This window comes from Nomascus leucogenys, chromosome 5, assembly GCF_006542625.1.
Source record: "Nomascus leucogenys isolate Asia chromosome 5, Asia_NLE_v1, whole genome shotgun sequence".
In the NCBI taxonomy this organism is placed as follows: Eukaryota; Metazoa; Chordata; class Mammalia; order Primates; family Hylobatidae; genus Nomascus; species Nomascus leucogenys.
The window spans coordinates 47,557,834-47,572,009 of NC_044385.1; the positions used below are offsets into that span (position 1 = coordinate 47,557,834).

General features: G+C 53.3%; 1 protein-coding gene across 5 annotated transcripts in view; it reads right to left on the reverse strand.

The window, feature by feature from the left end:
* Positions 1-14,176, reverse strand: part of SSBP3 (single stranded DNA binding protein 3) — a 182,298-nt gene that overhangs the window by 18,347 nt on the left and 149,775 nt on the right. For 3 of the 5 annotated variants that reach the window (XM_030813023.1, XM_030813024.1, XM_030813028.1), the window contains exons 6-9: positions 12,867-12,947; positions 11,917-11,976; positions 6,270-6,336; positions 6,092-6,168 (exon numbers count right to left, since the gene is read on the reverse strand). In XM_030813023.1, the coding sequence (XP_030668883.1) occupies positions 6,092-6,168; positions 6,270-6,336; positions 11,917-11,976; positions 12,867-12,947 (285 nt within the window). The remainder of the gene's footprint in view (positions 1-6,091; positions 6,169-6,269; positions 6,337-11,916; positions 11,977-12,866; positions 12,948-14,176) is intronic. The other 2 variants (XM_030813027.1, XM_030813026.1) reach the window with 1 other exon arrangement.

Consider the following 14,176-nt stretch of genomic DNA (forward strand, 5'->3'; position numbering starts at 1 on the left):
AGAGCCAGACCGGAGCAAGAGAAGGCAGGCCCCGCCTCACCCTGTGGCTGCTCAGGGCACAGGCTTCAAGCAAACAGTGGCAGCCTCGGGGGAATGTGCTGGGCCAAGCCCACTACACCACGGGGTGAAGAGCAGAACTCGAGACCTGAGGTCAGAACACAGGAAGGCTGGCCTTGGCTTGGCTGCCTGCTGGTGACTTTGGGCAAATTACCAAATGACAATAGTGCTTATTCCATGCCCACATGTACCACAGGCTGTGTGTGCACTGCCTACAATAAATTGTCACAATGACCCCTCTCCTCCACCCACTTTAGAGACCAGAAAACTGAGGTAGAGAGGAAGAATGACCCCACCGTGCAGTTGTGCGTGGCTGAGCTGGGGTGAAGCCCTGCAGCATGGCTCTGGCTTTAGAGCCACAATCCCCTCTGCTGTGTTGCCTTGTCTATAAAATGGGGACAAAGAGTCCCATGTGTTTCCAACCTTGCAGGTCTCCAGTGGATCAGATGAAACAATGGTTCTGAAGTGCCCCGTAAGCCCTAGGAGGTGTGCACTGAGTTGGGATGTCAGCGGCAGAACAAACACCAAAGCCCTTAATGCTACCGCAGCGTCGCAGAAGCTTGGGTCTCAAAGGGCCCTTTCTAATCCCCTCTACAAATCTCAGCCTCATCTCCCCACCTGCTGCTCCAGGACAAGCAGCCTGCTACCTCCCCAGGCCTATTCTCCACTGTGTGTCTGTGTGTACAGCCCAGCTGACTAGAGGTCTTCCAGATGGAGTTCTTTTCCAGGACTGCAGCCACCTCTCCCATTCAGGAGAAAGGCCTGCACCTCAGAGCAAGAGCAGAAGCCTGGTACGTCTCAGCACGGAGTGGGGTGAGAGAAGATGAGAAGCAGGCGTTCACTCCATAAAGCTCTCTTGACATGCAGTATGCAGCTCTGAGCTGGGAGGCTCCAAGTGCACTATCCTGCTGCTCCTGACCCTGCCCGGCCTTCAGGAGCCTCTCCAAGAGCTGGCATGGCAGCTTCCTAGAGGGAGCTTCTCCACCAGTCCTGCCGCTAGAGAGGCACAGGGGCCACTTGTACCTCATCATTTCATAGATGACAACTTAAGAGGCCCAGAAAGCCAGAGACGTGCCCAAGGCCACACAGATGTCAGGAGCGCATAGCAGGCTGAAATCTGGTTTGCAGGGAAGTTTTCTCACATAGGGCAGGAATGCCCAGAAGTTCAGACTCAGTAGAAATGGGTTCCCTCTTTGGCCAGCTCCTGCCTGCCTGCAGAACCACGTGGCTGGAGGTGATGACAGTGAAGCTGTACAAGGGTCGGTTACCAACCAGGTATCCCTCTGCCATTGGCACTGCTCTGCAGGGGCAGGGGCAGGGGCAGCTGGGCAGAGGGCAGGAGCCTCCAGTGCAGCCGTGGGGCTGGCCACATTCACAGGGGCCAGTCTTTCCTAACCCCTCACCCTAGTCCCCACTTGGGTGCCCCGGACCCTGGGCAGAGGGCCTAATCCATACTCAGGAACGGTGCAGGCGCCCCGACCACTGTCTCAGCTTTGCACTCCACCAGGTCCGCAGTGAGAAGGGACCGAGGAGCTGGCTGGGGCTGGAGCCTGGAGGCGGTGGCTGCTGCCCCCTCCTGCCATATCCTCAGAAGGGCTTTCTAGGTGCCCACTGTTTAAACCTGGATCTGCCGGCCCCCAGAGTCTGCATTCTTAGCCAAGCATCTTGTGGGAAGCAGGTGGGAAGGGAGACCACACAGTGCTGTATTTCCCTTAGGGGACAGCTCTCCTAGTCTTTAGGACTCACCTACCAGAGTGGACTTGAGGCTGTCCAAGCCAGTTTCTGGGCAGCAGGGGCCTGGCCATCTCATGCAGGACACCCCCCAGGGGCCACCAGAGAAAGTTCCTCAAGGGGCCCTTTTCCTTCCTCACCAGCTCAGGACGCTCAGGACCAGGGTTAATGACCCACTCATCTCTTTTGGGGGCCTCTGCAAGGGGCCCTTTTCCTTCCTCACCAGCTTGGGACGCTCAGGACCAGGGTTAATGACCCACTCATCTCTTTTGGGGGCCTCTGCTCAGTGGCACTGAGCTTGGACTGGCCCTGGATCAGCCCCAGGAGATGGGGGTGGCATAGGATTGTCCCAGGGGCTGTGGATTCTCCTTCATCTGAACTCTCAAATGCAGACAAACCAGGATAATGACCTGATTCTACTCTGTCCTGGTTCCAGCCCCAATCTGAATACCAGCAACACCAACATGTCGGTGGCTCTGGGAATTGGCAACCCAGGGTCTGGGAGCCACTGCACTTCTGATGGGGGCTGGCATTCTCTCTACTAAGTCCAACCAGGAGCCCCTCAGTTTTAGCTTCGTCCTATTAGAATTCACTTTTGAAACACCAGGATAAGAGTTTACTATCTGATACTGACACACATAAAACTTTTTAGAAAGAGTTCTAAGTGGAAGTACTATCTCCTTTCTGGCACTGGCACTTTACAAAACCAGAGTAAAATCCGTCTGAAGCACTGATGACAAAGGACAGGGTGATGCCTGCACTGTTGGTTCCTGTGAGACATTTAGGCTGACATGTGACACAGACTCACAAAATGCAATGTCACTCCATTCGGTTTTGAAATAAAGTAGCCCTATGACCACACTGTACCTATTCTTTTTTCACAAAGTTCTGGAGTGGTCACTGGCTAAAAGCAATCTAATGCCCAGCTGCGAATCATATGCCGATGGTCTCCCACCTTTGAGCCTGGTCTCAGCACAGCACTGTGTGTGTTGTGGTGCTTACTTTAGGCTGAAGGGGCTGGCTGCCCTTCCTGACAGCCCTGGCTGTGGCAGTAGGCAGGGCTCCCTCCCACAAGCTCAGGGCCTGCGGGAAGGGGAAGGGATCAACAGGACACCATGTGGGGACTTCAAGTCACATTGCACAGCTGCTATTTCGCCCACCCTCCAGTAGCCCCATGACGCCATCACTTGCTGCCCATTTTGCAGATGACAGACTGGAAGCCCAGCCAGGCTGAGCTGCTGTCAGGACTGTGCTTTCCAGAACTAAGTTCTGAGCTTGTCCCTGTCCTGTCCACAGGGCATCATCCTCAGGGGAGAGAGAGAAATGGCCTGGGGAACAGGGACAGTCTGCCCTCTCCCTACCCTCCACCTCAGAGTCGAAAACCGCCAGGCTCTGCCAGGCCCAAGATGAGCCATAGGTGACCACAGACCCTGTAATCCATCCTGCACGTGCCATCAACCTTGTCTGGGTCCAGTGCTACATCAATGCCAGGCTTTCCTGACCCAAGTGATGGGCCAGTGCAAGACACCCTGGGTTGCTTCAAGGGACGTTTGGCTCTGGGATTTAATACTCACCCTACCCAGAGGAGTATAGGAAACATGGGTGAAGCACTTTAGGGTCTCCACATTGATAAAGTAAAATAAAAAGCAGGAGATATGCTTCCAGAGTTCCTGAGGTTGGCAAGGGTGTGTAATGTAAATAAAGATGGGTGAGCCTCTCCCCCTCCCGCTGGAGACACTCCTAGGGTCTAAGGGGAGCTCTACCCCTTGTACACTGCTTGGGTGAGGCCAGGAGTCTCACTGCAGGGCCTCAGCCTCTGGCACCCTCACTTCTTTAAAGTGTGCCAAAGAGTGTGCTGGACTATGGGTCAGGGGCAGACATGATGAGACATCCACCACGCCCAGAGGAAGTCCTGAACTGCCAGCACACCCTGCTGCTCTCAAATAGCCTGACATCTGTTCCCAGCCTTCAGAATCTCAGTGTCACGATGGTCCTAACAAACTGTTAATGACTTTGCCAGGAAAAAAAAAAAAAAGAAATTAAAAACAATCACCAAACCCAAGCAACTAGAGGCCTTAACATTGGTTTTAAGTCCCTAAAGTTGGAAAACACAAATAGCTTCCTTAGGGGGAGCACCCTGTGGCCAGCATCACATTGAGAACTTGACCTGGCCAGGCACGGTGGCTCACGCCTAGAATCCCAGCACTTTGGGAGGCTGAGGTCGGGGGATCACTTGAGCCCAGGAGTTTGAGACAGTCCGGGCAACATGGCAAGACCCTGTCTCTATTAAAAATACAAAAATTAGCTAGGTGTGGTGGTGGGAGCCTGCAGTCCCAGCTACTTGAGAGACTGAGGATGTGGTGAACAGAGATGATACTACTGCACTCCAGCCTGGGTGACAGAGTAAACCCTGCCTCAAAAAAATAAAATAAAGAATAAAAAATAATAAAAAAATGTTTATTTTTTAAAAATTAAAAATTTTTTAATAAAAAATATTTTAATTTTTAAAAAATAAAAATAAAAAAATTTGATTCCTGCTAAAAGAAAAAAAAATGAACTGGACACTGGACCCTGCTCCTTCCAGCAGCCCAGGTCAGGCACAGTCCTTACTCCCATTTTACAGATGCAGCTGCTGAGCCTCTGAGGATCCATGGGCTGGGCGGTGGCATTCAATTTTCCCTCCTCAGATTCCACCCTCCTGAGTCACACAGATCCCGTGACATCTGACAATCCAAGGCCACTGCTGATTTCTACACCAATAAAATGTGACTGCTGTGTGGCTTAGGCTGTGGGGAGGGAGAGCTGTATCTGACTCAGGAGAGGGGAAGCTCTGCTCCTACCCTGCCCCCCGCCCCCTTCCCTAGGCAGGCAGCCCTGCAGAGGTCAGCTCCAGGCGGCTGCCAGGCAGCAAGGGGCCACACTGGCAGCTTAAAAGGAGCTAGCAGAAACGCGAACTTTGGAGGATTTGAGGAAGGAACAAAACCAGAATATTGGAGCTGCAATTGCTGCGGGCTTGCTTCCTTTTAGGATTATGGGGCTGGCAGAAGACAAGGACCTCCCTAAAATCTTTCAACACCACAGATGTTCCAACCACCACAGAGAAGAACGCGGTGGCTTGGGCTTGCTGTAAATACAATTCTGGGATGGAGCAGAGGGCTGTGGTTCTGTGGGGCAGACACCTCTCCCTACAAAAGGGAGCACATGTGACCAGGAATGGGGGGGGCACTACTCCACCCTCAGGGGACCCAGAAACCAGTACAGGGGGCCCAGAGAGTCCTGAACACCTGCACGCAACCGAGGGAGCGACCAGTGCAGCAGACTCCAGGCAGAACAGAAAAGAAGGGAAACAACACCTGAGAACAAGCCCCTTGCCTTATTCAGATTTCCAGCTTCCTTTAGTTAGGGGCTAGAGAATTCCCAAGGCGGGTGGAACATCGCAAATGCTCTGCCACGGCTACTATAGGAAACAGAGCCACGTGCAAACACCCAGAGGGCTGGGGGTAAGCAGAGAGATGGTTCCACAGCAGAACACCTGTCAGCAGCAACACCTGTTGCTTGGACACCCCTACCTGGGGGTGCGGAGCTGGTCACGAGGGGCGACGACTTTGTTGTGACCCTAAGAGGTACGTGAGGGCACCTGAAATGCTTTCTTCCAATGGCTTCTAAACTGCCCTTTGTGGCAGCGGAGCCCTCTGGTCAGAAAGAATCCTGGCTGAAGTGGGTGCTGGGGTCCTGCCAGCATGGCCCCCTCTCACCAGAATCGCGGACACAGTCCTCATTTAACAGGTGGGGAAACTGAGGCCTGCTGGGGCCCACAGAGGTCAAAGTGATTCATCCAAGGACAGACACATGCTGAGTTGCAGGCAGAGCTAGGAAGGCCACTCATTTGCCCCCGCCTCTGGGACACAACCGATGGTGGCAATAAGCCATCTCAAGTCTACCTCACCCAGGGAGGCAGCTCTGGGGTTGAGGAGCTCCCTGCCCTTCTTCAGACCCCATGATAGGATACCGCACCACAAAAGGGTCTGCCAACTAGAAGGCCTCAGCTGTCCCCTTTTTCCTAGCTCCCTGGGGTGGCGGGGGGGTGCCCTCAACTCTGCCAGCCATCTGTAAGGGGCTGCCCTGGGCAGCACATGAGGTCAGCCTGCCACAGAAGGGGACAGGAGCAGGGGATGCGGCCATGCCCTTCCTCTCACCCCTGCAAACTGAGAGATGTGGGAGACTGACAGAGCATGGAAAGAGGAGAGAGGGCGGGTGCGCACAGATGGCCAGGGAGACAGACGGACAGACAGGCGGTGGTTACCTGTGGGCCGGGACCCATGGGCCCCATGCCTCGGGGAGGGTTCATTCTCTGCATTGATCCTCCCATGTTGGGGTGGCCTGCGTGAGAGAGGAGGTGCATCATGGGATGGCAGGAGTAGAGGGAGGAGGAGCCCCTCCTGGCATCCCCAGCCACCCTAGGCCCACCCCGCCCTCTCTACCTTGTTGTCGTGTGGGATCCATAGAATTGGGCAGCAATGGCTGTGTCCCAGGAACTCCTCCCGGAGGCTGAAAGAGATGCAAGACACAAGCTGAGGAGCTGCTCCGGAGCTGCTGGGCATGGGGAGAGGCATCTACCTGACCCACCCAGTTCCCCACGTGATCCGGTGGAGCCACTCACGGCCTCCGAGACCACTTCTGCTGCTTGCTGGTGGGAGAAGGTCACCTCGGGCCTACCAGTCAGCTGAACTGGTGTTAGCTAAAACTGGCGTTGTTTGGGGGGCTCTATGGGAGGGAAACCATCGCCTCATCCTGCTGTCTTGGGGTAGGGGGTCTGTGTACCTATCAGAGCTCTGAAATGAGGCAGGAGACCAAATTCTCATGCTCTGGCTGCAGCACCAACCACCTTCCTCTCAGAGGCAGCAATGCCTACTCCCTCCCTCCTTCTGCCCAAACCTCAGCCATGCAGTTGAAGCCAAACCCCATCTTGCCTTTGTCTCACAGACACGTAACTCATTTTAGCTCTACTTCCAAATTACGAGGACTGAGACACCCACTACCTAAAATCCTATCACTGTGGGAAGCCCTGTTTAAAGGGGAAAAGAGGATGAGGAGGCTTTTAGGATTGAGATGGGGAAACTGAGGTCACAGGCCTGAGGGCTCCCAGTCACAGGTTGCAGAGCCAAGTGAGCACCCAGGTCACATCCCATCAGCTTCTACAATAGGGAATGCCACCCAGCCCCAGCGCGGGAGAGGTGGCCACTAGGAGAGGGGCAGGGGTACTAGACAAGAACCCGGCTCCAGAGCTGGGGCCATCGGCGGTGCTGGTTACTAATAAGAAAGTAAACACGGGGGCCACGGGTTTCCTGGGTGAACACTTGGCCCATCCGCTGTGAAAACCTATTAAAAGCGATTTACTTGACACTGAAGTTATTTCAGCTGCAACTGGAAAAAGAGAGTAGGAGTTGCTGGGGGGAAGTTTGCCTCTAGGACTCCATCCCTTAGGGCTAAATACGAGCTTCTGCCTTTGAGAGGAAAAGCCTTTGGTGATGGCTGGTCATCCTTCCTCATCTGCAGGTGCCAGTGCTGCTCAAAGGCTGGGCATCTGTGACAGGGGTCTGTCCTCAAGGGCCCCCAGCCCAGGCTGTGCTGCTGTGGGGGAGGCTGAGTGGGAAGCTCTCCTGCCTTGAGCTCGATGGTGAACTTCAAACCGGTTTTGGAATGAGGTGGTGGAAAGCCAAGGGACAGACTGTCACTGATTTCCCTAGCTTCAGAATGGAACAGGGGAGCAGGTATGTGTGGTGGTTAAGGTACGAGAGAATTGTGAGGGCCTAGGGAGTATCTGATGTTCACGAAGTAGAATTGGTATTTGTTTTTTGGGTTTTTTTTTTTTTTTTTTTTCGTTTTTTTTTTTAAGACAGGGTCGCTTGCTCTGTTGCCCAGGTTGGAGTGCAGTAGTGTGATCATAGCTCACTGCAGCCTCGAGCTCCCAGGCTCAAACAATCCCAGGCTCAGCCATCCCAAGAGCTGGGACTACAGGCACGCGCTGTCACACCCGGCTAATTTTTAAATTTTTTTATTGATGGGGTCTCACTATGTTGCCTGGGCTTGTATCAAACTCCTAGGCTCAAGTGATCCTCCTGCCTCAGCCTCCCAAAATGCTGGGATTACAGGTGTGGGCCTCTGCACCTGGCCCACAAAGTGGCATTTGGCACCTGCTGTTTCCATCTGCCTGGGGGTGCTCAGCGTCTGTCTTTCCAATCCCTGGATTTTTAGTTGTTCCGGCCTCTCACTTTCTCCCAGCCCTGCTTCCTGGCCCCAGGTTGCCTAGCTCTGAATCACTTGGCTGGTTTGCCTCTGCCCACTGGGGGTTTGTGGTTTTCATAGAGTCCTGGTGACTCAGGAAGGCCTGCCTCTAAGGCTGTCTGGACTGGGGGATCCCAGGGCATGGAGGTGGATGGGGGACCTTCAGGGTCATGAGTTACCCAGTGCAGGACCACCCCATCCAACCCTGACAGCGCAGCCATGGGGCTTGGCAGTCACTCTCTCCAGGTAGCCCAATGCTGACCACCAATTCTTGGAGAAAGCTCCTCCTCGGATTCCTCTAACCCTCCTATGTGTCGGAACTCCAGGAGCAAAGCTGGGATGTCCAGAGGCTCAGAGGGGACCTGGAGGTCGTGTCCCTCACTGAGGTGACCCTGAGACAGGGACAGACAGTCTGGGCCTCTTCTATCTAGGAAAGAAGGTGTGCAATGACCAAGGAAAGGGGTCTCAAACTGAGAGGGCTGAAGCCCTCAAACTTAAGGAGGAAAAACAATGGCTCGTATATGGGACCATAATTACACGCTGTGCACACACCCTTGGGGCTTACAGGGGAGCGAGTTGCTCTGGGGCTCCTGGATGGAGGCCAGCTCTTCTCCTACAGCACTGTGTGTGGGGCAAGGCACAGGAAGCATCTGCCCAGGAAACGGACAAATCCCTGCTGCATCTGCATGCTCTCTCACCTGCCCCGCCAGCACAGCCAGCCTGCCAGGTGGGATCTCTGCCGAGATGCGTGTGGGAGGGCTCTCTGACAACCCTGGATTCCAGCCACTCTCTCCTAAACCTGGCTGAACTCCGCTATCACCACCCATCCAACCACCCGCGCTTGAAAAAACAGCAACTCTCCATGCACAGCCTTTAACCAGGGAGGCAGATGGGAGGAAGGCCTCGTAAGACCCTGAGGCCACGTCACTGACCCTTTGCTTCTTGTTTCCCTAGGGGCTCTTCTCACTCCCCTCACCCAGAAGGCACATTCATAATGGCCTGTGAGTCCCAGCAAGTCCTCTAGTCTCTGCTCCCTTTACCCGTCACAGGAGAGAACTGAGCTAACTCGGGTGGCACAGGGCTTCTGTTAACTGGCAGCCCCAACGAGGGCACTCTTCAAGAAACCCCCAGGGACAATACCTGTGGAAGCGGCACATCCCTCTTGGGAGGATAAAAATTTCTTGAGGTCACACGAAACTGGAAAACCAGTGTAGATTTCTTTTTTTATCTTTTTTCTTTTCTTTTTTTTTTTTGAGTTGGAGTCTCGCTCTGTCACCCAAGCTGGAGTGCAATGGTGCAATCTCAGCTCACTGCAGCCTCCGACTCCTAGGTCCCAGTGATTCTCCTGCCTCAGCCTCCTGGGTAGCTGGGATTACAGGCGCACGCCATCATGCCTGGCTAATTTTTGGATTTTTAGTAGAGACAGGGTTTCACCATGTTGGCCAGGCCGGTCTCGAACTCCTGATCAAGCGATCCACCCGCCTGAGCCTCCCAAAGTGCTAGGATTATAGGCGCGAGTCACTGCGCCCAGCCCCAGTGTAGATTTCTATTGGGGGTGGGGAGGGGGGGTTTGGCAGGGAGGTTGGAAAAACTGGTGTGTAATGCAAAGTACAGATGATGGATTTATCCCCCATTTGCTCTTGAGTGGTTGCTCATGCTTAGTTGCTGAGTAGAAATATACACACCCCTCTCCATATCCTTTAATTGCCAGAAGAAGGGCCACCACAATTATGATAAGGAAGTAGTTCCTTTCTCCCTGGCAGAGGCCAGTTTGGACCAAGAAGAGCTCCTGGGTGGGCGGGTGGGAAGGCTGCTGCTGGCGCCCCTATGTGCCACGGCAAAGCAGGCCCAGTGGTGATGGGTTAAAAACACAGATGGGGGAAGCAATCTTACATCTGTGAAAGCTGAGGAATGGGGTGGGGTACAGTACAATTAGCACTGGGCTGGAACCAAGATCAACTCCAGCCCAGCTCACTTTGGGAAGTCACTCCTCCACTCTGACCTTTTGTTTCCTCATCTGTGATGTATCCAGGGATCCCTTCTTTTGCTCAAAAAGCTGGGCCTCTAATTCCTCTTGTCCAAATTTGTCCCCTTCATGACAGAGAAAATAGAAAATGAAGGACTTCTGGACAGAAAAAAAAAAAAAAAAAAAGATGGGAACCCGATAGGCAATTTAACATTAAAGTTGGAGAGCTGGCTTGGCCGGGCGCGGTGGCTCAAGCCTGTAATCCCAGCACTTTGGGAGGCCGAGGCGGGCGGATCACGAGGTCAGGAGATCGAGACCATCCTGGCTAACACGGTGAAACCCCGTCTCTATTAAAAATACAAAAAATTAGCTGGGCGTGTTGGCGGGCGCCTGTAGTCCCAGCTACTCGGGAGGCTGAGGCAGGAGAATGGCGTGAACCCGGGAGGCGGAGCTTGCAGTGAGCCGAGATCGCGCCACTGCACTCCAGCCTGGGGGACAGAGAAAGACTCCGGCTAAAAAAAAAAAAAAAAAAGTTGGAGAGCTGGCCAGGCACGGTGGCTCACGCCTGTAATCCTGTAATCCCAACACTGTGGGAGGCCAAGGCAGGCAGATCACATGAAGTCAGGAGTTTGAGACCAGCTGGCCAACATGGTGAAAGCCTGTTTCTATTATAAATACAAAAATTAGCCGGGCTTGGTGGCGCGCACCTGTAATCCCAGTTACTTGGGTGGCTGAGGCAGAACTGCTTGAACCCAGGAGGCGGAGGTTGCAGTGAGCGGAGATCGCACCACTGCACTCCAGCCTGGGAGACAGAGCGAGACTCCGGTTAAAAAAAAAAAAAGACAATTGGAGACCGCTGGTAATGAGCATCTCTCCATAGTCCCTGCATCACCTCACTCAGGAGCCTTCTTGCAGAGCCCTGAGAATGAAAAGCATCACACTCAGACAATGCTAATTTAGTTGGTGACTAAACTCCCAGTTCAAAGGCAACAAGGGCTGGATGCGCTGGTGCTTCTGTCAGATTTTTTTGAAGGGCTTTTGCAAAGTCACTGAAATAATTCTGTTTTTAAAAATTGGGGCATAAAATTTCCCTGATGTTTCTTGAAAGTTTCTTTTAAGTCTGTCTATCCTCAAAAGAGGCATCTATTCATATTCACCTCTGCAACTCCTCTCCTGCCCTGAACCAGGGAGCGTGGCATGGGGGCTGATTTCTCCAGACCACCTAGAATTGCCAACCCTAATGGGCCAGCGTAAGGCATACGACCCCAGGCAAAAATCCCTCCCCGTAATCAGACCCCTTTTCTAATTACATGAACAAATCCTTTCTTGTTTTGAGTTGGGTCTGGGAAGCAGGCAGACATTGCTGAAAAACTCACAAATCTCCTGCTCCGCTGCATCCAGGCTCCTGATCTAAGCATTCCTACGGGCCATTTCCCCCCCTAATAGCAGGATTATATTTACCAGTCTTGGCAATTCTCAAAAGCTTCCAGGAAAAAATGCACATTGTCAATTAACTTCATTAAGGAGGAAGACCCTCTTCCAAGAAGGGGGTGGAAGGGAGGGGCAGGGCATTACCATCTTCTCTAGAATAGCCGAAACCCTGCAATGCCAGATGCGCCTTGGCCCCATCTGCTGCCACCTTCTGAACTCCGGAATGGGCTGTCCAAAGGCCATCTGGAGAGGCAGGTGAACTGCCGCACCATGGGCACAGCGGGGACATGGGGCCCTCTCTAGGGAACAGCTAGTAAGCTACCAGCCACGTTAAACCTGCCCCTCCACCCCTCAATCCTTTCCCTCAACTTTCATTTTGTGTCAAAATCCACCTAGGGCCAAGGATGTCTGAGGGAGGGGAGAGAGAACATGAAAAGGTACAGTACCTGGTTTCCCATTCTGATCGGGGGCCTGGGGCCGCCTGCGTATCGCGGTGACATAAAAGGCTGCAATTATAGGGAATTAGTTCAATGACAGCCTGCCCTACTGCACAGTGACAAACACAAATGCTCTGCACTCCACAAAGTCCAGTTTTGTTATAACTAGTGATCTTTTAAGTTCCTTCTCCTGGTAGCCTCTTCCCTTTGAGCAAAACTTCCTTTGGGCAGAGGGAACGATAGATCCACACAACAAATGTGTCTCTTGACTCCACATTTGTTCGTGGAGATCCACTCTGGGTGGAAGGGCAGCGGCTGGGACTTTGCATAAGACACGAAAAACAGTTAAATCAACGCAGGGCAGAGGAGGAAACCTCTGCTCTCGGTAAGGGAAAATAAAAGGGTAAGAAGGACTTACACGTAACATTTTAAGGGTCTGCAGACAAAGCTGGACACACAAGCACACACACAGGCACACACACACAGAAACCACCAGCGAGGATGGAGAGGGGAGCGAGGACTGGGGGGGAAACGCCATGGAAACGGGAAGGAGACAGCGGGCTCCCTAACTTAATGCAGGGGAATGGCAGGAAAGCTTTCTCAGCAGCACGGGTGCACAAAGAAAAGGCTCAGGATGCAGCTTCGGTTACAAACAAATGGTGAACCAAACTCAAAACCAAACCAAAAGTGAGAGAGGAGAAAACAAAAACGCAAAGGCCGCTGACAAGGTCACAGAAATATATATTTTTTCTTTTTGGTTTCGTATCCAAGCTGGGTGTGATATCTGAGGACTGAAGACTATCTTTAGAAAAAAGAAATTTCTAAAAAAATTTAATTTGTCAATAAAGACTTGCAGGCAGTGGCTAGAGCACATTTTGATTTTTGTTTTTCCTCTGCGGGCTCTCTGCTTCCTCCGCGCCCCGCGTCCCCGGCGGGCGGGAGCGCCACGGTGCGTTTACCTGACTGTGGGGTCCCATCATGCTGCTAGGATTGTGAGGTGGAGGCTGTGCGTGCGGCGAGGGCTGTGACCCCGGAGGACCCTGTGAGGCCAGACAGTAGAGGCAGGTTATAGATCACAGCACATGGAGAAGCGCAGAAGCAGCTTAAAAGAACAAAAATTAAACCAAAACGAAGGGTGGGCGGCGGGCGTGCGGGGGGGTGGGCTCTGGTTGGTGGGAGGTGGTGGAGCTGCTGCTTTGGTCGCCGGCTCAACGGTGTAAAACGGCGAGCGGGAGCGAGAGAAGCTGATAAATACATTCACAGGGGGTTGAAAGAACAAAAAATGAAGCACCTCTGTCAAAGCACACGGGAGTACAGTCCTGGACACAGCCTACCCTTGGAGCGGAGTTTGCCATGTTAAATACGTTGGTTGAGACAGGCTCAGAGGGAGTACAGTGATGCACAGACACAGGGACCCAGGGACCCAGGTGCAAAACACGTAGGTGCCACTTGCATGGGAGGTGGGGAAGGATCGGGAAAGGCCCTGCCCTCAAGGAGCTCACAGTCTGGGGGACAGTGACACGGCTATGGGTGACTCAAGGCAGGACTGATCAAGTGTCAGGGAAGAGGCCCAGGCGACGGGTTTCCTGGGGGCAGGAGGGCTGGGGGCACCGACGGATAAACAACAGAGGCAAGAGGAGCAAGGGGCACCACAGATGTAACACACAGGGAGTAGGGGGACAGTGAGTGAGGGCCACACGGTGTGGGCAGCGCAGACTCACACACCGTGAATTCACCTGCACTTCAAAGCAGCCCTGTGAGGTGGGGTTTCTCATTCCAATTTTTACTGATGAGGAATTTGAGTCTCAAGGGATGAAGGAACTTGGCCATTGCCACAAAACTGGTCAGTGGCAGAGCCGGGATGAGAAGCCCCATGGGTCCAAGGCCCATCTCCAGCCCTGAAACCCAAGAGTTCCGGTGCGGAGGTGGGGAGAGGGGGAGAGGGGGAGAGGGGGAAGTGCATGAAGGGTGGGGACCCCTGACTGCTGGGCCAGTGGGTGGGCTGTCCTTTCCATACCTCAGTTCCAAGCTGACCCCCACCCCCACCACCTCAACCCTGGGCTATGCTGACCTCGACCCCCCCACCCCGCCCCAGAAGACATGGGCAGATGAATTCACTTCAACCTTGGGGTTACAAACTATGAGTAGAAACTCACTCAGCAATTCAGCAAGCTGCAGTAATTATTTCTTAAAAATCCAAGGTAATACAAAGTCGGAGTTTTGTGTATTTCAAGGCAGGTGTCTTTCATGAACCTCGGTTTTCTGTGTA